This window comes from Rhipicephalus sanguineus, chromosome 2 (genome assembly GCF_013339695.2).
Source record: "Rhipicephalus sanguineus isolate Rsan-2018 chromosome 2, BIME_Rsan_1.4, whole genome shotgun sequence".
In the NCBI taxonomy this organism is placed as follows: Eukaryota; Metazoa; Arthropoda; class Arachnida; order Ixodida; family Ixodidae; genus Rhipicephalus; species Rhipicephalus sanguineus.
This window is the reverse complement of record NC_051177.1, coordinates 55,422,221-55,449,964: the sequence shown is the minus strand read 5'-3', so window position 1 is coordinate 55,449,964 and position 27,744 is coordinate 55,422,221. Positions and strand designations below refer to the sequence as shown.

The window sequence follows — 27,744 nt, the reverse complement described above, 5'->3', positions numbered from 1 at the left end:
ACAGAAGGAAGGCCTTCGTGCAATAATCAATGGCAAGAACATACTTATTTCCAGAACCAAATATCAAAAGCAAATACATTTGCTTCGGGCAACTTCGATAAGGAATAAAATAGGCGGTGACATCCATGCTGACTAAGAAATTTCCTGTAAAGAAAAAGTAAAGGACGGGCTATTGAAGCGTTCTGCGACGTCTGAACCACAAGAATTCACTTTTTTCTCTTTGCACATCAAATATTTGTATTGTACGTGTATTTGTGCGCAATGCACTGAAACTGTAATATTGTAGCAATTAGTCATTTTAAAGTGAGCTTAGGTGATCAGGGAATGTGATCTGTGAACCTGCTATTTAAGACGCTGTTATTTTACAGAAAGAAAGACAAAAAAATACAAAAGTGCATTACTGTTGCACTGTTTTTTATGAACGTTATCTGGACCATCGTATGTAATGTGAAATTTTACACTGCTGCTACAGAAGTCACCATCAGGTGCTGCGTTCCTTAAGCACGCGCATATTTCTTAAACGTATTAAGAAAAACTCAATAAATCAAATGCAATCATGGAATATATACGTTTCCATTAGCGACCAATTTATTATTTCACTAAACTCTTTGTCAATGTCACCGGCGTCACTTGCTAGGCACGTTTGCAGACCCTAGAATGCCCCTTTGCAACAAAGTCGATCGCATTGCCTGCGCCATGCCTTCATTCCCCAGAAATCCTTCACTTGGCGCGAACTAGACTCGCGGACAACTTTTCTTGGCAATCAAGGGAAAGCTACGGGGGCGGAGCTTCTGCACGTGTACTTCTATGCGAAGTAGTCCGGTATGGCGCGCGTTTCGCACAGCCGTGGAAAGTGATGACTGAGCGCAATCAGCGTTTCATATCGACGTCGGCGCCGCTTAACGTTCGAGGTACACGTAAACGGCGCGACTTTCTCACGCGTACGAAAACGCAAACTGATAACGTATAAAATAAAACAAATACAAATACCTCACTCGCGTGAGTGGCGTCCTGTCTCAAAGAGCTACGTGTATACTCGCGGACAACTTTTCTTGGCAATGAAGCGAAGGCTACAGAGCCACAATGCACGTATCCTACAGCTAATGAATGTAGTCAAACAATTGCGTCCGTATTTCCTGCTACAAACAAACAAACAAACAAACAAACAAACAAACAAACAAACAAACAAACAAACAAACAAACAAACAAACAAACAAACAAACAAACAAACAAACAAACAAACAAACAAACAAACAAACAAACAAACAAACAAACAAACAAACAAACAGACAAACAAACAAACAAGCAAGCAAACAAACAAACAAACAAACAAACAAACAAACAAACAAACAAACAAACAAACAAACAAACAAACAAACAAAAACCTCCAGATAAATGCATTCGCTCCGCTCACTTCAACACGGAGCACGTTGTAACACAGACGACGCTCACTGCCCACCAGAGGTTCTGTGACGTAGACAGGGCATATCCAATCAGATCGATCGCCGGTGCTGCGTAACATGGAACAGTGCTACGTAGAAAGAATGCGGGCAGTTGAAAACTCGTTCGGCTGAGCCGCTGCAATCTGTAGGGATTCACATGTTTGAAGTCTTGTAATAAGTTACACAGTTGACGCATGCAGAGAGCGTAAATCGGTCCGCAAATAGGATTTGCAAATAGGACGCTTAGGACTTGCATTACCGGCTCAATTTGTTTATGCAAAATTGTCAAAACCGTTTCGGGGTCCCTTTAAGGATCCGCCCTTTCGGAACTGGGCACAATTAAGCAACAATACACATAGTTAATCTTCTAACCCTTTCTGGGCTACAACTCTGGCTCTGTCAAGCAGTTTATGTGACAGCCCTGATGCGCAATCTTCAATTACGCACCTGTGACATAAAATGCGGGTGGTATCTTCACGTATTGTCGTAGCACAGTTGTGATGAAAGTAACCCAAGGCTTCTCATATTGTATAGCTGTCGTACACCATTGTTCGTGCAGTAGTCGCATCCTTAATTTTAAAAGGACATCCGAAGCAAGTTTCTTTCTGATACCAGTGTTCAGTCTACGCACTCTCATGTGTCAAGAAAAGAAATAGCGATGCTTAACCGTGTACGGCCGCGCTCTTAAGTGCAACTTTTCTGAAGACTGTTGTATCAGCTGTACATGTGCGCAGAGGTGTTGACGCTCACCTTTTGCGTCGACGTCGAAGCACTTTTCCTCCTAAATTTCAGCGGACCTGTAGGCGGAACACATTGATTAATCGTTCAAGAACGGTATTTGCTCCAGTGTGGGTACACCTAATTATTTCATGGAAGAAATTGCGCAGTCACATGTTTTTCGCGTGCTCTACAGGAATACTGCACGTGATATGTCTACACTACTTCCAATGACACGCCTGTTTTTTTTTTTTCTGTATGAAGGATACGGAGGCGCTGTGTTCTTGTTGTTCATTTTAACAGCGAAGCTGTCCAGCAAATCATTCCTTGTTCACCCCGTACCAAAAAAATATGATCATCATAAACGGGTATGTGCCACAGAAATTGGGTAAATACCCTTACTCACCACTGGTCCACCAAAAATGAAGGCGAAAACTATCGTCATCAAACGGGTATGTTCCACTGTGCGGCCTGTCAGAAAACTGTCATCATCATAAACGGGTACTTGCCACAGAAATTGGGTAAATCCCACTACGCACAACTTCCACTAAAAAGGAGGAAGGCAACAGTTAGCCCAACAAATGGCTGCGAAGCGACGACGGTGAGCCGAAGACCCCGAGTACGTACAACGAGAGAATACTAGGGAACTGGAAAGGCAACGGCGGCTGCGAGAAGACTCCGAAGCGATGGAAGGCCTACGCCAACCACGACGGGCCCGTAGATCTATGAGATGTGCGAACGCTTGGTTTCAGCGCGAGTTTCTGCCTCAGGAGTTTGGACACCCGTGTCGTGTCTGTGATTGTCTGTGGTTTAACTCGCTGAGAAACGTAGATAAAACCTGCATCCCCTAGCTAAGGCCTAGAAACAACCTAGAAGTAGCCAGATTAGTCTTCAAAACCGTCAGGTTTAGACTTGAGCGGCTTTGTGCAAGCTTCGCCTGATTTCTTTCTTTTTTTTGCGCATTAATGTTCCACGTGACATCCAAAGTTCATTTCCCGATTCCAACTATGCAGCGCTCACGGCTAACGTGTTCTGCTTGGACGACGTAATGAGCTCACCGGCACAGCTTTCCCAGGCAACGGCACATTAATTTTTCGCAACGCTACGAACCTTCACCTACTAGCACGGTTTCGCGTATTCTACCGCAGCTAAGCGAGTTTGAGTAGCCGGTGCCACCATAATGGCACCAACCTCTGCTATTCATCATTAAAAAAAAATCACGGTTTCGTTTCTTGATGAGTACAAAATAAAAAGCATACGAAAATAGAAGTTCTTTCTGCTCGCTTAGGTGTGACAAACTTCACTGCTGGACGGTGTTCCACGCCAGCTCCGTTTTTTTTGTTTGATCTTATTTTTATACGCCCATCATCATTAGGCAAAGAAAGGTCATCGGAAGCTACGGTCGGTTTGCTATGAAAGCGGGACAACGTTCTAGCTCTCACGCGAGTCGTCTGCGTTGTGAAGGCAACGCGTTTACCTGTATTGCATAGGCAGACAAACAAAAAACTAACAGCAACGCCATATCAGGGGTAAAGGGCACCAGAAGATTGGGCTCACTCACTCGAGCTTCGAGTAAGCCTTGGCACCGTGCACACCAGTTTGTTCTTTCTCTCTGGAACACCAGAGCTAGAGAGCGAGAGAGCGAGTGACAGAGAGAGAGAGAGAGAGAGAGAGAGAGAGAGAGAGGCAAATGAAAAGCAGGGAGGTTAACCAGCTTGCACCCAGTTTGCTACGCTACACGGGGGAGAGGGAAAGAGGAGGAAAAAATAGAGAAAGGAAGAAGGAAAGACAGGACAACTAATACGCTCGCATGCATAGCAGCGTTCACGCGCCTACCCAGGTTGTCTCAAACTGCGAACTATTATGAAGTCCGGTTCGTGTCTGATTGTATTTGGTGAACTGGATTGCAATCCGCGACGTCATTTAAGGCTTGCATGGACAGACTACAAGGTATTGCAGCGCGCTTCATGATGATGGCGTCGCCATCAGAGATAGGAAAGCAGCTATAGATAAAGGTTGAACTGAAAGCTGCATGACTTACGATATTTAACATGACTTTTACACACATATGGCTATTAGTCTAAGGTGTTGCATTTTCTGTATCATACAAGGGGTGTTCAAATGGAAATGTACGAAACACCTCTGTGGGTATAAATGCAGACTTTATTCAAAGTATACACTACGTGCCTGGTCACAACGATCCCATTGATGAACGAGCCGAATGATTCCTTGTTCCCAGAATTCCTGTGGCCGTGACGAGACCCAGTCCTTCACAGCGTCCTTGAGTTCATCGTCCGAGTTGAAGCGCTTCCCATTCAGATGTTTTTTTTTTTTCAGGGAACCAAACACATGGGAATTACCGGCGATGAATGGTGGCCGGTAACACCTCCCGCTGTCGGAAATGTGATAAAGCCTCACTACTCCTCAGTCCTCGAATTTTGCAACGTGAACGCCATCCTGTCCTCACACGCACTGCCGCGTCAATTGGACGGAGCTCTTTATAATAGCCTCTGCTCTCTCCTGTTTATGCGGGCGCCCCCGCATTCTCCGATCCACGGCGGAGACCCCGAGCGCATACCTATACAGATGTCTCGCTACGTTCTCCCATAGCGGCAGAGGCATCTATGTCGACGGTCATCTTGTTACGACGTTTCGTACCTTTTCATTTGAACACCCACTTATTTAGTGTGGGCTTAGATACGTATTTTCTTAGTATTTGGCATTATTTATTTGGATACATTCATTCTGTGGGTGTTAACTGTGTGTATTAGGATATTATTTCGTGGTTTTCTATGTAATTTACTGTAGCCTAATGTAAAAACTTCTTGCTTAAAGGGACACTAAAGAGCAAAACGATTTTTCTCGCATTAGTAAAGTAGTCTTCCACGATACCAAAAACACCACGCTTGCTGCGAGAAGACGCTTAATAAGCGAGAAAACGCGCAAAAAGAAAATACAGGTGGCGACGCCACCTTGGAATTCCCGCACTATTTGCCGTGACGTCACGTATTTTTGACGGCGCCTGCTTGGGCCTACATAGTTCCTAATCGGTTAAATCACAGTAGATTGTCCTCTGAGGTGGCCAGAGACTTCACATAACGAGTTTGTGGAAATTTCGTCGAGCCAGTGGCGCCAAAATACGTTAAATGCTCTTTGAAACCTTTTACGTCACGAATTACAACGTTCGGCGCGAAATTTAAAAATGAAACTTTGAACTTGGTTTTCTCCTCTAATAATAAACCTATGGTGGTGAAATAAACTACACAAGAGTTATCCGAGCACACTTTATCAATCTAAACCAATTCATTGTTTCTCTTTAGTGTCCCTTTAAGTAGTTATCCCATGGTTGTAGGTTCGGTCTCTACCGACTGCAAGTTCTTTTTTCGTCTACTTTAATTCCTTTCCCTTTGTGTCGGAATTACCACACCACTGTTAAAAACTACAAATGATGTCCGCTATACTTTCCCTGGATTCATTGCGAATTTTAGTGACTTAGACACAGATAAATTTATTTTTTTAGTCACGTAAATTCTTGCTACTTTGTGAATGAAGCGATAACTGTGAACACACCGAAATGACGGGACGAGTTTTTAAAAGGCGAGAATAAGCGTTCTTTTTGCATCGGGCGCTGGCTTATATGCGGCGGACACGAAGTCCAGAAACGATGGTTGTTTTCAATGTCGCCAAATACGAAAAAGAAAACTAAAATATTCCGGAGAAATCGTTTCCGAGCAGGCAATTTGCGTTGCCTCTTCGAGAACACAACTTCCAGTCAAGTCATCGTCCGGAAGCCCGCACTCTCTTACGTACTAATTAACACGCGTTTCTTTTCGCGTTAATGAGTTCCTAATTTATACTAACAATGTCCCCAGGGCGAATGAACTAGTCAAGAGTTGCTTAATGACAAACGTAACGGGTAATGACGGTGACTGCGCGTAAAGAACACTCACGACGGGAACCGGCATCTCGCGCACGCATCAGAGTGCATCCATAGAAAAAACAAAACGACCGAGGTCGAGTTTTCTACCATTTTTTTCCCCAACTTGCGCTAAGACGGCATGATTATTGCATTTGCTTTCTCAGGAAATCAAAAAGTCCAGTCCTGTGCTCTGGCTTCAACGCGATCGCGCCGCGGGCGCTAGAAAGATTCGACGCTGTGTGGAGTGCGACTGAAACTCTTCGGTTACAAATAAACCACTCCGATTCGACACTCTGATGTTCATTTTCCTCGAAAGTTTCTTTACGGCTATGTCTGTAGAGTTATCGCTGTTGACGGAGCCCCATTTTGTCGTGGTAAACAGGCGATGCCATTTTTCCGCCGCCCCAAGCGCCATTTGATGGGCAAAAAAAAAAAAAAAGAAACCGTAATGACATTTGAAGTCTTGCTTCTTTTAGTTTCGTTGCTAGGATAGGCTACGAAGCAACGTTACGTATAATTAAGGAGCAAAATTGCCGGGGTCCTTGGGTCCTTCCTAAGTGACATCAAGGCCAAAGCCTTTTCACCTTTCTTGCCCCTTTACCGAACCCTTCCTTGAGTTATCATCATCATGTGCCGTCGAGATCGGCCTACCTTTGAAGAAGTGACGGATTTCGTGTGATAGATGGCGTCGTCGTATGTCATGGTTACGTCACAAATTCTGGCCATCGGTGACGTCATGACGACGTCACAGAATCAACCAAGTTCCGCCCTCGCGTCTCGCCGACCGAGCCAACTGCAGTTTCTGTAACGCACGCCACTTTCACCGCCCGTGCACGCCGCATTTTCAGGGTCACTGACTGATTAGGCACTTAAGGCTTCCCCTTAAAAATGCGTACATTATAATATTTTGCCTTTCTTACAATGCTGCTAGCCAAGTTCGAGTGGCCGCACAAGAAATCAATTTCTCCACTTCGAATACAGCAAGACTGCGCAAACAACGCCACCACTGCCCGAACACTATACGCCTTCAGACACCTTCTGGGCTACGCCGAAATGATGCCACTCTGCTTTGCCGTTTATGGCTAAGAGTGGCTTTAACAAAATCGTTCTCCTTTCTAATCGAACTAGCTGACAACCCTTTTTGTGACAACTGTGGTAGCGAGGAGACATTACAGCACATCTTCTGCGACTATCCTCGCTACAATGCGCGCAGAAAATCACTCGCAGTCGCTCTAGCTCCAGTAAATGACAGACCGATGACGGCAGAAACCATTCTGGAATGTCGCCCTGGAATGTCGCATCATCGGTGAAGGCGATGAAGGCAGTGCTCAACTTCTTGAAGACATCAGACTTGCACCGGCGGTTATAGACTAAAGGCATTTTCATGACTGTGAGGTGTGTCACTTCGTGCGTGCGCGCTCTCCCACTATATCTCTATCTTTCAAACTCCCCCATCCCTTTCCCCAGTGTAGGGTAACATACCGGTCGTTCTAGACTGGGTAACATCCCTGCCTTTCCTTTCTCTCCTATTCTTTCCTTCTTTCTTACCATCAGTCGTGTATGCTATTTTGTATTTCCTGCCATAAGGACCAGAGAATATATTGCTTATTTCTTTCTATTTTGAAAGATTTACTGACTCTTTCTTAACATCAATCGAGCCTGATATTATTATTCCCACCATAATGATGAGCAAATGTATTGTTTATTTATTTTGATTTAGAAGTCTTCATCAGACTCGTCACATGTCCCCGAACTAACTTGCTTTCAAATGTACGTGAAGGAAGTTTTTCAAGCGCGATGCAAACGAGACGAAATACCAAGAAATGAAGGAACACAGAAGAGCGCTGACTTGCAACTGTTAAGTCATTTTCAAATGTAGTTACACCTGTGTCACTCGTACTCAGTCTCTCTTTTTTAAACGTTGTCCTCACTGATGAAAATCGCGCTGCCAAGCGATTGGACACCACAGCGACTGAACAACCGCTGTGCTTGACAACTACATAGAACGATCGTAGTGAAGTCTCTCGCTCCGAAGACCGCGAAGCTACTGGCGCTAGGTCACTACTCGCGCCTTTGAGGATCCTCGGCGGCAGTAGCTCCATCTAGCGGCGCCCGAGGCGACAGCGCGCCGTCACTCATCACGTGACTGAAACGGCGCATGCGCGCTAAGCCAGGGCCTCCGCGCCGCGCTTCAGCCCCGGGCTCGGCGACGAGGACGAGGAACGGCACCCAGCGCGGCTTCCGACGGCGCCTTCGGCCCTCCGGGGAACAGAACCTGCGTGGTCCGCAGTTCCACCGAGGCGCCAGGCACGAGCCGAAGCCGCCAGCGTAGAATGCTGTGCGCAGCCTGGTTGATTCCAACATGCATCGCCTTACAACTCACGTTCGGAATCGGGTAAGCGCCCCCGTTCGCCCGCCCGCTGGAGCTTGCGGGCAAGCGGGCCCTCCCCGCCGGCGCGTTCGATACAACGCCTTTGTTTCTTGCCTGCGTCGTGAGCTGGAGATTAGCGACAGCGCATTGTATTTGTGTGAGCAAGTGTGCGTCTATTGAGGGAGTTAATTAGCTTCCTTGCCGTCAGAATTTTGTGACGCGATGGTGTGCTGCGTTTCCTTTTGCACTCGAGACAGGTACGGCAGTGACGACCGTACGCCTTTATTCATCTGAATTGTTGTTCTTTAAATTGTTCTAAATTGTAGTGGTGACGCAGGCTTCGCGGTCAAGTTACGTGCTTTAGCATCGCCTGCGCGACACGTCACTTTCACAACAACGTAAGGGCATGGCGCAATGTGCTCTGAGTGCTTAGACATGCAAACCGCGTGACCGTCGGAAAATAATGAGCACGAAAGTTTGAAAACTTGGCAATGTAGCTCAAGTAGTACAAGGCAAGAGTTCGAAGGAAAATGCAAGGCTCATTCTCCAAGAGTTCAGCTGTTCACTGCCTGAAAAAAAAAGAAAAGCTCCTCCTAAGACACTGCAGTCTTACAGGTATGCAGCCTTTACAGGCAGAAGAAACAAGAAAGCGGGGTCTAAAGCTGGAAGTGTGTTATGCGCATGAACAAGATTTTGATAAGCTAGTTCTGAAGAAGTGAATTATAACATTATGAAAGCAAACAACAAAATCTTTGTTTCTGTTGATAGCTTAGAAGAATTAACGGTTGTCTAGGGCGCCTATTATAACTGCTGAGATGATTTCAACGTGCTCCTCTGGCTATTCACGTTTGAAGGAATGTCCCCAGCTGACATGCGACGAAGTGTGGCTCTACTTGCATGCCATGTGATAAAATGGAAACAATACAAGCAATTATTTTCATTTTTATTTCGACATATCAGTACATGCCTACGAAGAGAGACAAAATGAGACCATCTGTCTCACCAGGCCTGCTGAGCCGAGAGTTTTAATATGTTTGAATGATTGTGGTGCTTCGTAAACTTCTGTGACAAACAATTTACCATGGTTAGTGTGTCCGCGTATATTATCCCCCATTTTCTGCCTCTCATTTAAATTACAGAGCAGACAGCTTCATCTTAACTTGCTTCAATAAAACGCCCTGATACATCGCGAATGTATCAGGTTGTGAAAGAGTGAAATATCAGAACAGTGGAAAAAAATCTTGTTGCGCACCGGCTGTAAAGATGCATGAAAATTCACTCTTCAAACAATTGTGCTTAGAGCTTTTGATACATAAATGTTATAGCTGACTCGACTTGGCGTAATGCAAAAATAATCGACTTATACACGGTAGCACGCGTTTTATTTCTTATGGTACACTTTTTATAACTGTCAAAAGCAACAACTTAACGCACCTACAGTAGGTAAATGGCTGCTCCTTTGTGTTCGACGATACTATAGAAAAGCTGTTGGTAGTATTTTGTTCAATCTCTCTTCGATTTTCGCGCGTTTTAACTTGGCTTCCATACAATTCTGCTCTGCGGCAGGTTTTTCGCTTTAAAAATTTGAGAATAAGGCGCGAGACACTGAACGGGCGCCAGTACAACTTGTTTCATCATGAAGGATAAAAAAAGAGCATTGGCTTCTAGCTGTTTCTGTATATCTCTCCGCAGAAACTGCGAAGTGCAATTAATTTCTTTCTCTTTTTTTTAAAGGATAACCGAATTTCCTAGAGCTTTGCCATTTAAATAAACGCTTAAGTAAGTGGTATGCGTCAGGATCCTATATTTAATGGCTTGGTAAGGAGTACCTCATTTGTGATAGCTGCATGTGTGGCTTTAATGCATAGAAGATCTTGGCGCAGACTAAACCAACCAAAGCACTACAATGTTTCAAGCCTCTGTAAGACAGGAACTATGAAATCTGAACACACTCTGTCGCCAGTGGTTGTTGCCAAGACACGAAGCGTTCGCACAGAACGTGAACATAGACTATTGTTCTGTAGATAAAATAAGCGCTATTTTTTCACTACCCAATCTTCCTAACTTAAGCTTCGTAGTCACTGGTTACCAGCACTTTAAGAGAAATATGGGGAAAAAAGATATAAGGAACACCATACATTGTGCTTTCACATTACTCTGAGAACAAAAACTCTTGCCGCCAAATGATAGCGATGATTTTCCTGTGCACTCAATGATAGACTGTTGTCGAGCTGAAACTTAGGCGGCACGATTTGCACAAAGGAATGCTTTTTCTTTAAAAAATGTTTTGAACACCTCTTCGGCGTCATACTGTCTCTTTTAGTAATTTGTTACTGATTTGAGAACATAATTTTGCAACAGTTATACAAATCAGGTTTCCTCGTAAAGAAATAATTTCTTGTTATCACAATATCGCTAAACAAGACAGATAGATGTTAGCCAGAAGAAACAAGGTTAAAGTAATCATCAGTAATCAACCCTGTCCTAGTAATTACAACAAGGCTGAAGCTGGAGCGTCTCGATTCTGACTTTACGTGAATTTCAGAACAAATGGCGCCTTACGAAAACTACGATGGCCTACGTGGCAGTAGGCCATCGTTTATCCAAAGACATAGTAATAATTTCGGTGGCGTATTAGGATAATAATAAGAGCAGGTTATGCTTCATAAGCGCCGGCATGGTATTGCGGACTTTAAGCACTCTTCGGCAAAACTGTTTCCTTCCAGGGCTGCCTCTAAATTATGGAAGTATTTTCCATACCACCCTAAGCAGTAAGTTGATTTGGGAGTACAACGAGGTTTTTGCAGCTCCACGCACTCTCCGTGCCGTTCAATTTCCCAAATGCACTTTTCGCGGCATGTGCATTTGCGAATGCCGATCACGTACTCACTTTTTCAGCCCATTCTCACTTTGGCTTTCTAAGCTGCTGCATCATTCTCTTTTTGCCTCTACCTCTACTGTCGCTCACTTTTCTGCTTCATGAACGTTCTGCCTTTGCGTGGCTGTGTCTTGCGCTATGAATGCATACTTCAAGAGCGAGAAAGACTACACCTGGGGATCAGGAGGGAAGGGGACTTGCGATTAAGCAAGGAACAAACAAATCGAACGAAAGAATACACTTCATGCATTTTTCTTGTGCTTGTGCTTCACAAAATAGAGCACTGGACGGAAGTCCAATAGATCGGCGGTACGAACCGGTTCAATGTCGCGTTATCTTCGTACACGTGTTGAGCAACTACCTCCTCACTGCTGGTCATATAAATCACACCTACAAAGCAGATCGCTTAATGGAAAAAGGCCAAATAGTACCGGACACAACATTAATTTACATCTGAAGCGCAACACAATGTAACCGAGACACTGCTGAAGCAGAGGAGAAGGCTTAGCCACATTTACTGTCAAGTCGCTCGATATTTTACTGGCACTCATAGGAACCACCGAAACTTCCTCAAATCATAGGTTTACCTTCACCTCTTGAAAAGGGGGAATTCCCCGCACAATTTTCTTTTATGTAAGAACAACGACAAGCTCAAGAAGACGATATGACTTCGAACATTCGAAAGCGGTGTCATATTTGTACCAGGAGGTCTGTATCATGGCGCCAGAAATATTATTTGTTTGGATGTTTATTTTTCGGGAATTTGTTTTGCTGCCTGTGTCTGCTGTTTTGCAGTGTTTGTTTTCACTTGCGTTTTGTTCTTCCGCCTAAACGTACGCACCAGTTGATGAACTTAGCTGCCGTAACGCTCCTCTGGTATGGCGCAAGTATAAATGCAAATAAATGGGAGCGCGCCACAAAAACATCTGTATGGAGATAGCAGCTCTCCGCTGCGACATGCGATCTAGTCCACGTGCAGCTCCGAGATATTAAAAGAGGACAGTAAACAAAGCGAGTGGTAGTGGTTCATGGTGTTGGGAGTAGCGCTAATTTAATACGACATTAAAAAAAGACGAGAACGGTAAAATAAGCGATGGGATTTTGAGCTATACAAACACAATAGCCGAACAAAACTTGCGTTGATAAAGAAGATTTTAGGTGATACACTTAAGCATCTTATCTAGCCCTGTTCCGTGTCCGTATGGTTTGTGCTTTGCTTTCTTATGACGTTAATTTTATCTGAGGGCTGTATTCTTCATATGTAAAACAAAACACACATGCTAGATTAATCGAATGAGGAGAATATCGTTTAATTTTACCTGAAAGTGGCAACCTGCTCTCAGGCTTGGTGGTACTCCGAGTGAAATGCTGAGGGATGAAAGAAAGTGCTTTCCTCATAGTCATTTTCACATACAATGAAATTACGACTTCGCATGGGCCATTCCTAGTACCATGGCCGTTTGATAAAAACGCCAGCTGCTTACCCTCAAATAAACGAATACAACAAACAAAATGTCGAGCGTCCTATACCTTTTCATCGAAAAGTTAACAAGATGTCATTTACGATCCGCCTAAATTCACGAGGAGCGTGAACAGTAAATGGGACCTGGTGTCATCGGAAGGACTGAGGCATGTGCTCAATTGGCAATTTTGTTTTCGCATAATATGACGAATTTTTATGCTTTTTTTACATCTTGCATGTCTGATATTCAGGGTGGCAAACTTAACACGTGCCTATTATACGTTTTGATTTGGATTTTGTAGCAAATCACTCGTACGAATACAAGCAAAAAGAAAAAAAAAGCACTTAATATGTAGAGATGAAAAATTCGTGAACACGGGATGTCGCTGCAGCTGACGTTTAGACAAGCGGACTTGTCTTCTTTACGGCTTCAAGTTGCAGCTTTGAAGAAAACTTGCCGAAACGTCGGCTCCAGTGACATCCCGCGTTCACATATGTTTCACCTCTTTAAGCTTCCATATTCCCGAGAACTTCTGCTTCTTTTGTTAATATGTAGTAGCTCTGAGGTACCTGAAGTACGTGTTGGCGGAAGTAGAGCTGTTTATAAACACTGTTAAAAAAGGTAACTTTGCAACGCAAGAACGATGCTTATTTCAACTTTGAATCGTGCAAGCATCTTACTTTCCAATGCGTCGTACACTGTACGGCCAAGTGGGGCTAACCTGCCTTCATCGAGTACAGTGATTACAGAACACAGAAATAAGTAAGAAGAACCTGAATTTACCTCAATCACTCAGTCTCACCAAAACAATAGGCAATATAAATTTCTCCCTTTCCCTCAGAGCAAAACGTTGTTATTGAAGCTCCATGATGTGTCATTTATTAAATGCCTTATTTTTTAATTTTTTTCAGTTCCTGCCAGTACAATCATCAACCACCAGAGCAGCTGGAAAACATAACGGACATCTTGAAGAGCATTCTAGAGGGATATGACATTCGGCTTCGCCCAAATTTTGGAGGTCTTCGAACGTCTCTTTTACATTCAATTAGAGAAGTAACGACAAATATGAGAGCCTGCTTTTACTTGACATACCTTAAGAGGAATTTGAAGGTTTGAGGATAACGAAAACATATAGAAGCCAACCTTAGCTATCTTCTCTGACCAGCTACTTTGACCTGGTGGAGGGAGATGGGCTAAGAATACTTTAAGAGCTTGTGGAAGAGATTTTGTCACGAATGTTTCAGAATTGAAGCTAAGCGGGCTCTTTAACTACAATAACTTTTATGTTTCTGTCGACAATGTTACAAACATTTCGCACCCATGCGAGTGGCGAACCTGTGCTTGAGCATACAATTATTTTTTTCCAGGAAAACCACTATTCATAGGCATGGACATAAATATTGCCAGCTTTGACAGCATATCAGAAGTCAATATGGTAAGCATTCTGTAGGAAGTGTTGGAAAAATAGCAATATACGCCCAGACATTAACACATGTGTGTAACCGTGCGTTAGCAGCGTGGAATTCCGCTGTTGACGCGTGTTTATTGCGTGGTATGAGCGCATATATGCTGAACAAGCATATCAGTTGCGCGCAGCAAGGTTCTCGTGCACTCGTACTGTACACGGCTGTTGAGACCACCGGAATACAGTGTAGACAACTAACATATATTTGCGCAGATTGATGTGCCAACTTTGCCAGCCACTGTTGGCTTGGCAGCAATAAGTTCATATTACTCAGTATTTGCATTTTTTTCCCAATGTGCTTACTTTGGTGTCGCAAAGCGATCACAGTTGCATACAATTATTCTGCGACTTTATTGTAGGGTATCTTCCATATCCTATGTGTAATTTTTCGTGCGGAAATCAATCAATCAATCAATCAATCAATCAATCAATCAATCAATCAATCAATCAATCAATCAATCAATCAATCAATCAATCAATCAATCAATCAATCAATCAATCAGCATACTATACGGTGCTGTATGATGTCTAGGCGTCTTGCAAAACGAGCACGTAGAGTAACGCGAAAAGCATAATTTTAAAAGGAGCATATGGTAATGTTAATGAGAGCTATGCATGTATGTTACTGTATCTTTATTCTCTCGATTAAATATGTGAGTAACTATGTAAGTATCCATGTAAGTTACATAATTACATACAAACTTGCGTGAATGTAATAGGTATGTAAATAAATAGGTAAGTAATGCAGGTTATTGATAGTGCATCTTTACTAAAAAACAGGCTTGCCGAATTCTGCATGAAAGTTCTAACCCTTCTACAGTGTTCTTAATTGTACTTCATTTAAAAATAGAACAAAACGCAATAAATTAATGAAACTGCGGCATTTCTCGAAGTAATTGAACGCATCTTTCCACGGTATCAGTCCAAAACTTCAACATCAAGCTGCCACTACTTATTTACAGTCGCGATGTACAAACGCGCGCAGTTTGATAGGAAAATTACGACGAAGTCACACGAACTAGGTAGAGGCCCTCATACAGACGAACCAACGTTAATATAGCTCATTTTCACATACATTATCAGAACTGCATGAAAATATATGGAAGCGGAAAAAAGTAAAACGAAGCAGCTGCCAAGCTTTCAGTACTACTGCCTCGAGAGACAGCAGCGGCACCACCTGGCATTACTTTTCTAACCAGTTAAACAAACAAGCTAAGGAAAAAAATTACACCATTTCCCGCTAAAGGGGACCATGAGGCGATGCGAAGCCGGAGCACTTGCACGATCGCGCTCCGTTGGCGTTCTTTGGGCATGCTACCGAACTCGCCTCGTGGAACGCGAAGAGGAACGCTACGCGCGTCTTGTCTTCCCTCTAGCCTGGCCGTTAATTCTCACAGGGCGAGCGGGGAACGCAGTCGGCAGGCGTGCGAGAGGGGGTCAGCGTAGGAGAGGAGAGAGAGGGGGAGGGGACGCGCATGCGCTGGTGCTCATCGCGGCGTTGCGTAGGAGAGAATTTCGGTATGTCTAGCCCGCGTTTCAGAGGAAGAGTGGAGAGGGGGAGGGAAGAGGGAAGTGGAGAGGGGCATAGAGTTTCCTAAAATGACCTAGAGGGAACTCTGGCGCTGCGATCGTTCAGCCGCCATGGGAATGATGGGTAGTACACGGATGCGTAGTACACTTCGTGCTTGTGGGCTTTGAACGCACTTGTGGCTTTGTTTATTGCTATGCTTTGGTTTTCTTTCGGATAAAAGAATGGATCGTTGTGAACTTCGTGACCAGATTTGAATCGGTGAGCCTAAAGAAGTTAAAGTGGTGAAGTGAAACTGCTGATTTTTGCTGAACTTCGTTTTGCGACAAAGCGGATGCAGGCGACGCGGAGTCAAACGGAGCCGAAAGAACGAAGTTTAGACAAATCCGTGTACTACCCATGATTCCCATGCTGGCTGAAGCGCGATGCATTGCAGCTCCCATAGACCCTAGCGCCAGAGTTCCCTCTAGTAAGTATTGTAGGAAACTCTATGGAGAGGGGGAGGGGAGAGGGGGAGTGGAGAGGGTATGCGCATGCGCAGTAAGGGTGGTCACGCCGCACACCACCACCACCACCATCACCACCACCGGATTGAACTTCACCATAAGATACTTCGCATCTAAAAAGGGCAACGTTTGTCAAAATTAAGTCCACCTATCGAAACGTTGGTCAGCCCATCGGTGACACCTTATCCTACCCATTACAACTTGTACCTCACAGAGTGTTTTCATCCGCCGTATCATCTTAAACTTCAGGGACGCTTTCATAAGAACTGTTTCTTTTGTTTTCAGGACTACACGATAACCCTGTACCTGAATCAGTATTGGCGTGATGAGAGGCTTACCTTTAGCAAGGAGAAGTACGAGTTGACGCTGTCCGGTGACTTCGCCGAGAAAATTTGGGTGCCGGACACCTTCTTCGCCAACGACAAAAATTCGTTCCTCCACGATGTCACAGAGAAGAACAAGATGGTGCGGCTTCAGTCCGACGGACAAATCACCTATGGCATGAGGTACGCAATGATCTGGTCTTAAAAGTGGCTGAACATTTCAGCATCACCGTATATGTCTGCTGTCAACAGTCAAGAAAGCAACTCCAGGCGAGAGTTATATCTTCGTGAGACGAAAACGTATTCACATTCTTACTCTGCGAAGAAATGAAAGTGTCAGTGCATCAGACGGGTATTGCTGCGGATGGTACAAAAAAAAAGAACTGCAGTGTTCGGAAGCTCACGCACACAAATAAGCTGTTGCACGCGCGTAAACTACCAGATTCGGTAAAAGTGGAAAATAATGCACAGAGCGTCACATAAGCATGAGACTGTTAGCATTTCGAATGTTAGCATGTTAGCATAATATATTTTTTGGCCGTCACACTAGTTATTTCAAGTTTACTTATTTAAGACACAACAAAAATAGTGCTAAGCACTCATGCAAAAAAGGCATAAAAACAATTCCGTTTGACGCGTGTCTGTTGCGTTTATAGGCAGGGTCTTAATTAGATTGGTACTATCGGTGCGGTCTATTGGGAAGAGGCGGACATGCCATGCGTCAAAATAGCGTCTCTCCAGATTCACTGGAGTAGAAATGTATTGTTCGACCAGCTAACCAAGAATGCTCTCAAGGTATCAAAATGAAAATCAATCAGTCCTTTTATCCCGACATCAAGAAGGCATACAAGCAATCCAACATTGATGGTGCGGGGTAAAAGCAAAAAAAAAAGCCGTTAAGGCTTGACGAACGAAGGATTTTATCCCGTCTCACAAAACAACGACAACAATACAAGAGTTGTATACATTTTCAAACTTCGTGGTAAACCTAGAGTGAGTCCACATTACTCACACGTCTGTTGTACACGAAAAATAATGGTATCGCATGCGCCACAGACCTTAGGGTTACTAAGAGTAAATCCGCATCATTAGGTGACTGTAATTAGTATGTGTGCAAGGAATTTTGTAAATAAGTATACAGATTTTACTGCATGGGTGGGCGTGTATTGTTGAATCAGCTAACTCAGTAAAAAAAGAATAATTACTTTTCGTGCCGATGCGAGATAGCTTCAATAAAAGGGAATTATACATGTCACAGAGGGATCGTAATTATTGGCATCAGAAATGCATTTAGTGTGCGGATCGCCTTGAACGTCTGAAATTATTCTCACAGCTTGCTTTTTTTGTAGATTGTTTGTCCTGCACGAATTGCTAAATGTTCGTGCCACTTTAGGTACTGCATATGATCAGCATCCCTTTCGTAACTTAGTATTCGCTTATTACCATCTCGTGTCAACAATACAAAGCCAGAACTTTGTTGCGGCTACGTTGCCATAGATGATACTGTAGCAAAAGAGCCATCTGTGACGAGGTATTAAAGTAGTGGTGTCTGCTTCCATAACTCGAATTCCTACCGCAATGAGCACGTGAGGTTGACGCATGTGCCGGAACGAAGACTTAACTGTGGTGTGAACGTTGAGTGCTTCTACTTTTTTTGCTAGATAAGACATGGCTGCGTTTATTTTGTCCAGGTTCACTACTACTTTGGCCTGTATGATGGACTTGCACTACTATCCACTGGACTCCCAAAACTGCACAGTTGAAATTGAGAGCTGTGAGTACGAACCTACCCTGAATTTATCGCTGGCCGAATTCACATTATATGCTAAATTACGTCAGCCATGGAAAGTTGGCGCAAGGAGCAATGAGGATGCAGTAATAGCGACAGAAGCTAATATCAGCCTCATTAAAGCTGAAAGTAAAGCTCTGGCGCTATTTTTAGTCAGAATAACTTTTCTGAGTATCTTGTACGGTGAGAAAAGAGTTGCAATGTTGCTGTTTCGTAAACCAACTCAGCCTGTGCAGGTTAGATAGAGCGTGAACATGAGTTGTGCTAAAAATCTTTAGGTGTCTGGCTGTTTAGCGTATTAAGATAAGGGAGAACCAAAGAAGTAGTTTTTAAAAATTATGTGGCCGAGCGAGTGGACGCCAAACACTCCTTTCTGCATAGAGGACGTCACCTTGTGGTAGGGCTTGCATGCTACCTGACGAAAGCCACTCATCTTATGTAAATCTCTCAATCACATTTGGTGTCTTCTCAGGTTGTCGAACCAGGTAATAATTATATTATTCACAGTGTGTCAAAGATTTGCAGACAAGCAAAAAAAAATAAAATTGGGGAACGTATAGTGGATGATTTGAATAAGTTGGGCACTGGCTGTGTAAAAAAACAAAATCAAAATAAATAACAAGAAAACTATGACTATGATGATGGGCACTAGCTGCGTAAAAAAACAAAACAAAATAAATAATAAATAACAACAAAAAACAAGGACGAAGGTATATCGATCAGCGAGCAAGCGTAAAGGTTTGTGGATATATATATATATATATAATTTCGTAATTTTTTATTGTATAAATTACGGTGTATAACTTTCCAGTAAATGTTGCTGTGGCAACTCAGTATACAAGCCAAGTATTTTTTTAGAGTTGTTTATTATAAAAAGATATTCAAACTGTACATCAGAGGGTGTTAACCACTACCTGCTGCAACCACTACCGATGGCATTACACGCAGTAGGTAAAGTAATGTTGCACAGAAAGTAGAGGCACGTAACATTGACAGTGCTACTGCTTACGGTCATTGCATTTGAACATCTTGATTTGTAGATGCTCGCTAAACCAGTAAGAGATATTTAGGTCTTGTTTTTTAAGCAGTAACGAGGTACAGTTCGGCTCAATCTCAGAGGTTGCCCCAGCATAAGTTGCCCCAGCACTCAGTACTCTATCGTTATTATTAGTACGAACTTCCACATCTCGAAACAGAATACCTTGTAACTTGAGAACATTTGTCATTTCTGTGCATAGTTGATATACTTTTATTATATGTGCTCGACTTGCAGATGGATACACAGTGTCCGACGTTGTAATGTTCTGGAAAGATCCAGAGCCCGTCGTCGGGGTTGAGCAGTCTGAACTTCCGCAATTCTCTATCATTAGATACGAGACGACTGACCGAAAGGAGAAGCTTGCCACCGGTGAGAAATCGTTTAATTGCGATAACAGATCTAGTTTTGCACGGAAGGTTGCGAAGGAACAGGGAAAGAATTGCTTGCCTAAGGCTCTATTACTAGTCTCAGAGACAGACTTTAAGTAGTATCGTTTATCGCATTACTGTTCTTTTTTCTCTCTCTCTCTCTCTTCTTTTTTTTAACCTCTCTTCTCTATCATCTTTTATTCCCCTTACCCCTTTTCCTCCTGAGTTTCGAGAAAACAAACAAACAACGAAACAAAACTTGGAAACATACATGGTGTCCCAGATAACTTTAGTGAAACGTTTGATTAAAAATGAAGACTAAAATATATAACTATTAGGACTATCGTGTTTGTCGATCAGTCGCCTTGATTAGATAAATATACCTTTCCTGGACTAATTATGTCGCTCATTACGGAAGGTGCATTAGACAATACAATAGTCTACTGAAACACGTTGTTTGGTATTTTGTGCATAATTCATTGCTAGAATTGTGGCGTAGGTAATGATGACAGACGACACAGGCGGTTAACTTGGATAGAGCACACTATTCCTACTGATTTATTTCCAGAAAAATAGCTGTATGTACTTAAGTGTACAACACGTTCATAAAAGCATAATCACAGCAGACTAAAAAAAAGTGAATTCGCTATGGTGCAACACAATAGAAGGTTCACTTACTCATGGATTACTTTTCTTTTTTTATAAAATAGGCCTCGCACATCTAGTTGTTGAGGCTTAGCTGTATAACAAATAAATATCGGTCGTAAGAGAGATAAATCCCAATGTTCTTTCGAAGCAGAGTGTTGTACCAGCGGGACCAGACAGCCGAGCAGACGCAACACGCGACTCGAGTACAACGCAGAGCAACACCGAACACTTTATTCAAACATGTCTACTACTACATACAAGTGGAGCTGTCGTGCCGCCTATCTACAATCTACATATTTAAAAGGCAGGTAATTGTGCGTGATGACACCTATTATCAGTGTGCGACACTACAGCTTCCCCTCTCTCAAAAATACAAAACAGTCACTGTCTATATGAATAGACACGAACACTTTCCTTAATCACTGCACATAGTCTTGGAAGCGCGCATGTGGTCTTAGGGTTCTTCTGGGCCGGTCAGGCGGAGGCTCAGCCTGGTCCATGGCCATCTGCCTGCGCGCTACACTCCTCCGTGCTAGGGCCTGCAGCCTGACTCTACAGCTGCGAATCCTGCGGCCGCGGCGAGGTCGGCAGCATAAATACCGGCGGTGAAGGGGAACGCGAAGAAGCGAGATGATCAGAGGTCTGGACAGGTAAAGCGGCGGTGTGCGTCGGCTGCGCATCCGAAGGTGCAGCGGTCCGTGTCTTGTATGGCTCTGTCAACGGAGGCATGTTGAACAAGGACGGTGTGGCAATGTTCCCGTCTTGCTCTGATGATGCCTCTTCCAGCACCGCAGACAGCTGCGAAGCGTTCCAGGTTCTCCCGTCTTTCAGGTAGAAGAACCAGAGGCCTATTCTCTTGAGTGTTTTCAGCGGTGGTCCATGATTAGGAGTGCCTTTTGGTCCCGAAACTGGCTTCTTCATCCGAACATAGCTTCCAGCTTCAAACTTGGCAGCTCTGGCCGCTCGTCGTTGTTCAGTATGGACCTTGCCCTTACGCTGGTGCTCTGAAAACCCTTTTCATGAGTACGCTCATCTCCCGAGCTGGATTTGTGCTGAAGTCTGTGGTTGGACGACCAAAGATGTCCAGAGCTGTTCTCATCTGACGGCCATGTAGAAGAACTGCGGGTGAGGAACCGGTGCTGCTGTGAGCGTTGGCTCTGTATATTCCTAAGCATTCGGTTGCAGTTGCCTTCACTGGATGTTGTTCTAGTGGGCCTGTGGGTGGTACACGGCAGAAGAGATGCGTTTGATGCCACGATATTCTAGGAAGGACTCAATTTCCCTTGACGTGAACTGTTGGACATAGTCGGATACAATCTCGGTCGGGTAACCTTCATGTGCGAAGGCGGCGAGAAGGAAGTTCGTCACCGTACGAGAGGTGACATCAGAGGTGACATCTACATATTTACAAGGCAGCTGGTTGCTCGTGACGACACCTGTTATCAGCGTGCGACACTACACACAGGCAAATGAAACTAAAGCTCTCTTGTCCTGAACATGTCTTGCGTTACACCAGCTCAATGGAGAGAGAACTGATGTTAGCCAAAGTAGAAGGTAAGTGATAACGAGTGCCCGTATGCGCAGGATGGTTGCATGGTATTCTGGAGACCAGCGGAAAACGTCTTGGATAGCCTAAAGAACTCGTATTGAGTAGATCTCACTGCTTTTATGTATACTCGTGGTGCCACCAGGAGTCGCTATTGACTCGACGTTACTTAACCGCAACGATAAAATGCTTTTCCACAAAGTAATAATGCGTCACACTAGCCGTGGTCAATAGGGAGTTTTTGAATAGGGGCCCCAAAAGTTTGGGGCCGCGAAGCCCTTTGCGTGTGCTCGCTCCGGGTCAAGCAGGAGCTAAGAGTTTTCGAAAAGGGCCTGTGGCGCATTGGAGACTCCCCCTATTCTAGGTCACTGTAGTCCTGGGCCGGAGCCGTCGCTTCAGTGGGTGTCGTCATGTTTGTTTGATCCAAGACTTTTAGGGCAGGCTTTCGGGCTCCCACTAAGTTCGTGAAATAGCGTCCCCAACGCAAATCCCAAACGCTCTTCGGGTCTCGCGCATGCGCATTGGCCTCGACGCTATTTCTTTGGGGCCCCAAGACGTTTGGGGCCTTTATTTGAAAACTCCCTAATGCATCTAAAAAAGAAACAGCATCGATGCTGCCATGGTACTGGTTTCACCCTTGCGTTTGAGGATACTGGTAATGCCCGTTAAGAATAATTTACTAGCTGGCATCTGACTTCAGGCAATGTAAAGTGAGTGAAAGAAAGTTTAAGAGAACGGAAATTTGGGCAAGTTGGTTTGCATTCATTATAAAAACGTTTTTTATAATGAGTGAAAGAAAATTCAAAGCAAGCGAAATTTGTAATGCAATGTCGAAGTATTGACAAGCATTATTATTCTTGTGGAATTCACTAAGAGATATCTCAGAAACGCCAGAGCAAAAATCAAAGAATAACTTTAAAGAAAAAAAAAGGGCCACCTATAATTGCTCAGTTTCATCATTTCTCCAAAAACTGTTGCTAAGATTCTTCAAGATTTTTTGTAGTGTTCAGTAAGACAACACAGGATAACACAGGACCACGTAACATAGCCTAATGCGTTGGTGTAAATGGTGAAACATATCAGGCATATTATGAGTAAAACAAAATAGCTACCATTACAATATATGGACCAGCCCTTCGAGTAGAGAACAGAACAGACAGCCGGGCTATAGTTGGTCCTGATTCATGCTAAAGTGATTTGTACAGCGCAAAATACGATAGAGCGCTAAATAAATTGAATTCTTGAATATCAAGTAGAGACGATAAACAGACTGTGGTACTTCTCGTATTTTTGTTTTTGTTTTGCTAATAACTAATTTTCCTTGGGCATGCGGGTACACGTTCACGTCTGTTGTGTCATTCATTGAATACAAGTTACTTCGATATCTCCTACTATGACTAAGGCTTCAAGAATAATGCGCGTAACCTAATTCACACTTTTTTCTTCTGCTCGCAGGAACATATCAACGACTATCGCTCAGTTTTGAGCTCAAGAGGAACATTGGATACTTCATCTTCCAGACATATCTTCCATCGATTTTGATCGTGATGTTGTCGTGGGTGTCCTTTTGGATCAACCATGAGGCGACGTCCGCCAGGGTCGCTCTTGGTACGTGTAGTACGGTGGCCAAAGCAGAAAGGATTCCTTTTACTTGGCACACCACCCTTAAAGAAGTGAAGGAAATAGACGTTACTGCATCCGAAATATTGTGATCAGTTTACTCGAAGTTTACCAACAATAACCACAAACAGTTGAGGACAAATTTACAAACTTTTTCTTTCTGTTGGCCTACTGTCTTCGTTAATGATATGTTCGGCATCATGATTGGCTATAAGGGTTTTTTACGGACAATATGAGCCTAGGCCGCTTTTGCGAATGCGGGCACTGGTTATGGCGCGCACTTTTTATTTATTTATTGAGCAAATGCCTCACAGGCCCCAAAAGAGGCATAGGTTGAGGGGGCCATACAGTTCAATACATTATGCATATGCATACGCTCATTAAAGAAAAATCCACAAAGTCAAGAAAACTCTAAAATACCCTTCTATACATGTTAGGGAAAACAAAAGTAAGAGTGAAAAAGGATAACAGTAAGTATATCATGGCGGTATATCATGACAATAAGTATAGAATAGGAAAAAAAAATTACACAGTCAGATTATAATGTAATTTCGTACTTGTACAATAATAACAACTCAAGAGCGTGACAGTGCAATGAAAAATGCAAACGTAATGGGATTTAGAAGATTATCAAGAAAAATATGCATATTAAGTAAAGAATACTAGGCGTGGTGTGAAAAATGTTTGGTCAGTTGCATGCAGAAGGCGTGATCCTCTTTAAGGGAAGCAATGTTATCCGGTAGGCTGTTCCGGAGACAGGTAGAGCGAGTAATGGTGAAAAATAAATGATTGCGTCGCACCATATACGCGGGCGTAGCTGAGAGTGTTGTGCAATCTTCGCGATGTGTACACCTGGTGTTTCAAGCATGGTAATGATGCCTCGTCAGAGTGAATGATCTTGTGAAACAAGGATAGCAGTGCAATATTACGGCGTGTACTTAACGGTTGTAATGATAGTTCGGCTTTGATCTGCGTGATACTAGACTAGGCACTTTAGTTGTGAACAATGAAACGGCTTGCTCTATTCTGAATAATTTATAATGATTCGATTAGGTATTTCTGATGAGGTGACCAAATGGGAGACGCGTACTCAAGCTGTGGTCTCACGAAAGTTAAGTAGGCAAGTTTTCGCAAGGGGAATGGTACACTACGCATGTTACGGCGCATAAATCCTAATGATTTAGATGCATTGGTACATACGCTGGTTATGTGCTCTGACCATGATAGGTTTGGTGTGACGTGCACGCCTAGATACTTATAGTTCACAGTCGGGGATATAACACTATTGTTAATGCGATAAGTGAACTGCGAATTAACGGGTTTACGGGTGAAAGACATTATCTTACTCTTCGACACGTTTAGCGTCATTAGCCATGTCCTACACCATTGACCAACCAACTCTATATCCCGTTGAAGCGCGATATGATCGTCAATGTTGATTATTGGCCGGTAAATTATGCAATCGTCGGCGAATATTCGTAAGCTCGAGGTTATGCTAATAGGCAGATCATTTATATAGATTAAAAACAACAGAGGCCCAAGGACGCTTCCCTGCGGCACACCAGAGGAGACGGATTTGGAGGAATCGAAGTCATTAACAGAAGTAAACTGCTCTCGATTTGATAAGAACTTTACGCATAAATCGTGTTAAATTTTAGTCGGAAGAGCACGTTCACCAAATGGTCATGTATGCTATGCCTCATACCTCGTTGTCGTTATCAAACCAGGCATCACGACGGTGCTGACGATGACCACCATCAGCACTGGAGTTCGGTCCTCCCTTCCGAGGATCTCGTACGTCAAGGCCATTGACATCTACCTGGTCATGTGCTTCGTGTTTGTGTTCGCCGCGCTCCTCGAGTATGCGGCCGTCAACTACACCTACTGGGGCGCGCGAGCCAAAAAGAAGACGAAGAAGAGCAAGGAGACCAAGATTCCTCCACCACCTCCACCGACCACGGATCCACCTTATCCGGTGAGCAGGATGGCTGTCATCTCCTACTGAACTAAGGACACGATCACATTAATGACACTACATTGTGAAACCCCAAGCACACTCGACTAGCCCCGCAGCGTGTGTTTGCGCCGTACGGTAGTGGTTAGCTTGTCCAGAGAGATTCCTTCGAAGAGATTGGCCCGCTTTCCGTAGTAAGCAATTATTCACGCCTCTTATTTCAACCTTGATGATCGAACCTTCATCGAACCTTTGAACCTTGATGCCTCACACCAGGTTAGCCTGGTGTGAGGTAGTATCGTTGGTAAAAGGAGTAGCCCATATGAGAACACATTTTTGAATTCAAGTTGCCTTGAACCTCTGGCCTGATAGAAAGGGCAAACGTACAACTGATTTAAACAATCCAGCCCTCCGGACATGTGCTCCGAGGACTTTCACGCGCAATGAATTACCTGGTGTGTTTCGTCTGAAGGGGTTTTGAAGAAACAAAGCTTCGTTAAAAGTTTACTAGATGGTCTAATTTGGACGCTAGTGTCTCTACGAGCCACTCCCATGGTTATCAAGGTATCACGAAAGACTCATTAATAATTATGAGCGCTATGGTTGTGGAAGTAATGGTAATCAATTTTCCGAGAGTGCTCAAGACTTTCTTGTCGACATGATTGCCCAGGCTTTCAGCATGCTCCTTTTTTTAGCATAATTCAAACGGACAATTAAACTCGACAGGTTGTTCGGCCAAAGTAGTTAGCATGCCTTCAAAGTGCTCATGGAACCGCAGATCCCGACCAGGCAATCCGCACTACATTTCACAAAAGTCTGACAGGGAGCTACGAGGAAAATCTTGGCGCTTAACCACTCCACCTCTCCTCCTTTCTCTCCGCTCTCGCTCTTTCCGTCTTTGCTTCTGATTCTAAATAACCATGATTTTTTCATTGATGCGTTATCCTCTCCGGTATTCTTTGCCGTATCGCAGAACAACGAGGAGATCATCGAGTTGCACGACGTGAGGCTGTCGCCGATCCCTTGCCTGCGCAACCGGCATCGGCCGCTGTCGGCGCCTGGCAGCGACAGCGAGCTCAAGTTCCCGCCGTCGTTCCGCATGACGGGCCGCTTCCCGTACAACTCGCGCACTCTTCCGGCGGGCGCCTGCTACCGGGGCGCCGGACTGCGAGCCGCCGCGGACTACGGCGGTGGCGGCGGCTTCGCGCGAAGGCCGCGCGTGTTCCAGACGCTGCGACGAGGCGCGAGCGCCATCAGAGCCTCCATGCCTCGCATCAAGGACGTCAACAAGATCGACAAGTACTCGAGGGTCATCTTTCCCATCTCCTACCTCGTGTTCAACGCCATCTACTGGTGTTTCTACCTCATGTGATTTGCAGCCCGCTGTCTCCTGCGAAGCCTGGGCCCCACCATGTACTGTGTGAAAAACGAGGAAAACAAACACCAGCCTGACATTCGAGGACCTCTCGCCGCTCGGGCATCGATGAACCGGTGCATAGATAACATTATACCGTGGAGTTTCAAGTGCGGAACCCCTTGGACGTAAGAGAACGAATCTCGCGGCACTTTGAACACGGCTCGCACTAACACCAATAACAACATTAGGGGCAGCTGGGCGAGTTGGTGCAATATATTTATTGATCACTGGCTGCAAGTATGCAGACACAGAAGGAAACAAAGAGGAATGGAGAAACAACAGGACGGTTTTCCTTCTGTCGGCCACCATCGCCGATAAGCCGGAGTAGTGGGGCCCAAGTCGTGGAGACTAGCCTACCTTAGGACGCATTCCTAAATGCAATGCACTGTCCTGTTGATTTCCTTTTTTTGTATGTGTGTTTGGATTCTTATTGCCATTGATTAATAATCAAGAACAAACACATTCATAGCAGTGGTCCAAGTTGAGTCGATAAGTTACCCCCTATCCTTTTTTTTTCTCCATTGTACTATATCTGAGGATTAGAAGTCGCTTCGGTATGGAGAATGCCAAATTTATCGTGGTTAGTTAGACGTCCTAGCCCGCTGCCATCATGATGACGAGCTTTCAAGTATACTCGTCGCAGTCACGACCATTCGTGAACCGTTTTTGACGCAGGACTGTGTAAAATGGCTTGCCTCGCGCGCTTGAATTTTTTTCTGCAGGTTCTCGGGGAGAGAGCAAGGACCGATAT

The 27,744-nt window shown here is 44.2% G+C and overlaps 1 protein-coding gene across 1 annotated transcript; it reads left to right on the top strand.

The window, feature by feature from the left end:
• The first annotated feature begins 8,261 nt into the window (after positions 1–8,261).
• Positions 8,262–27,194, top strand: LOC119382981 (gamma-aminobutyric acid receptor subunit beta-like). Its single transcript, XM_037650928.2, has 9 exons — positions 8,262–8,473; positions 13,702–13,808; positions 14,158–14,225; positions 16,575–16,795; positions 18,304–18,386; positions 19,675–19,809; positions 23,458–23,610; positions 25,350–25,597; positions 26,550–27,194. Exons 1-9 carry the CDS (start codon positions 8,412–8,414, stop codon positions 26,946–26,948), a joined length of 1,476 nt encoding a protein of 491 aa, XP_037506856.1. The 5' UTR covers positions 8,262–8,411; the 3' UTR covers positions 26,949–27,194.
• Positions 27,195–27,744: the final 550 nt, after the last annotated feature.

Bases quoted from the DNA above. Each gene is read 5' to 3' on its own strand.
- LOC119382981 (XM_037650928.2), top strand. From the start codon at position 8,412: ATGCTGTGCGCAGCCTGGTTGATTCCAACATGCATCGCCTTACAACTC. The intron at 14,226-16,574 runs GTAAGCATTCTG...TTTTGTTTTCAG, and splicing joins GCATATCAGAAGTCAATATG to GACTACACGATAACCCTGTA. The intron at 16,796-18,303 runs GTACGCAATGAT...TATTTTGTCCAG, and splicing joins CAAATCACCTATGGCATGAG to GTTCACTACTACTTTGGCCT.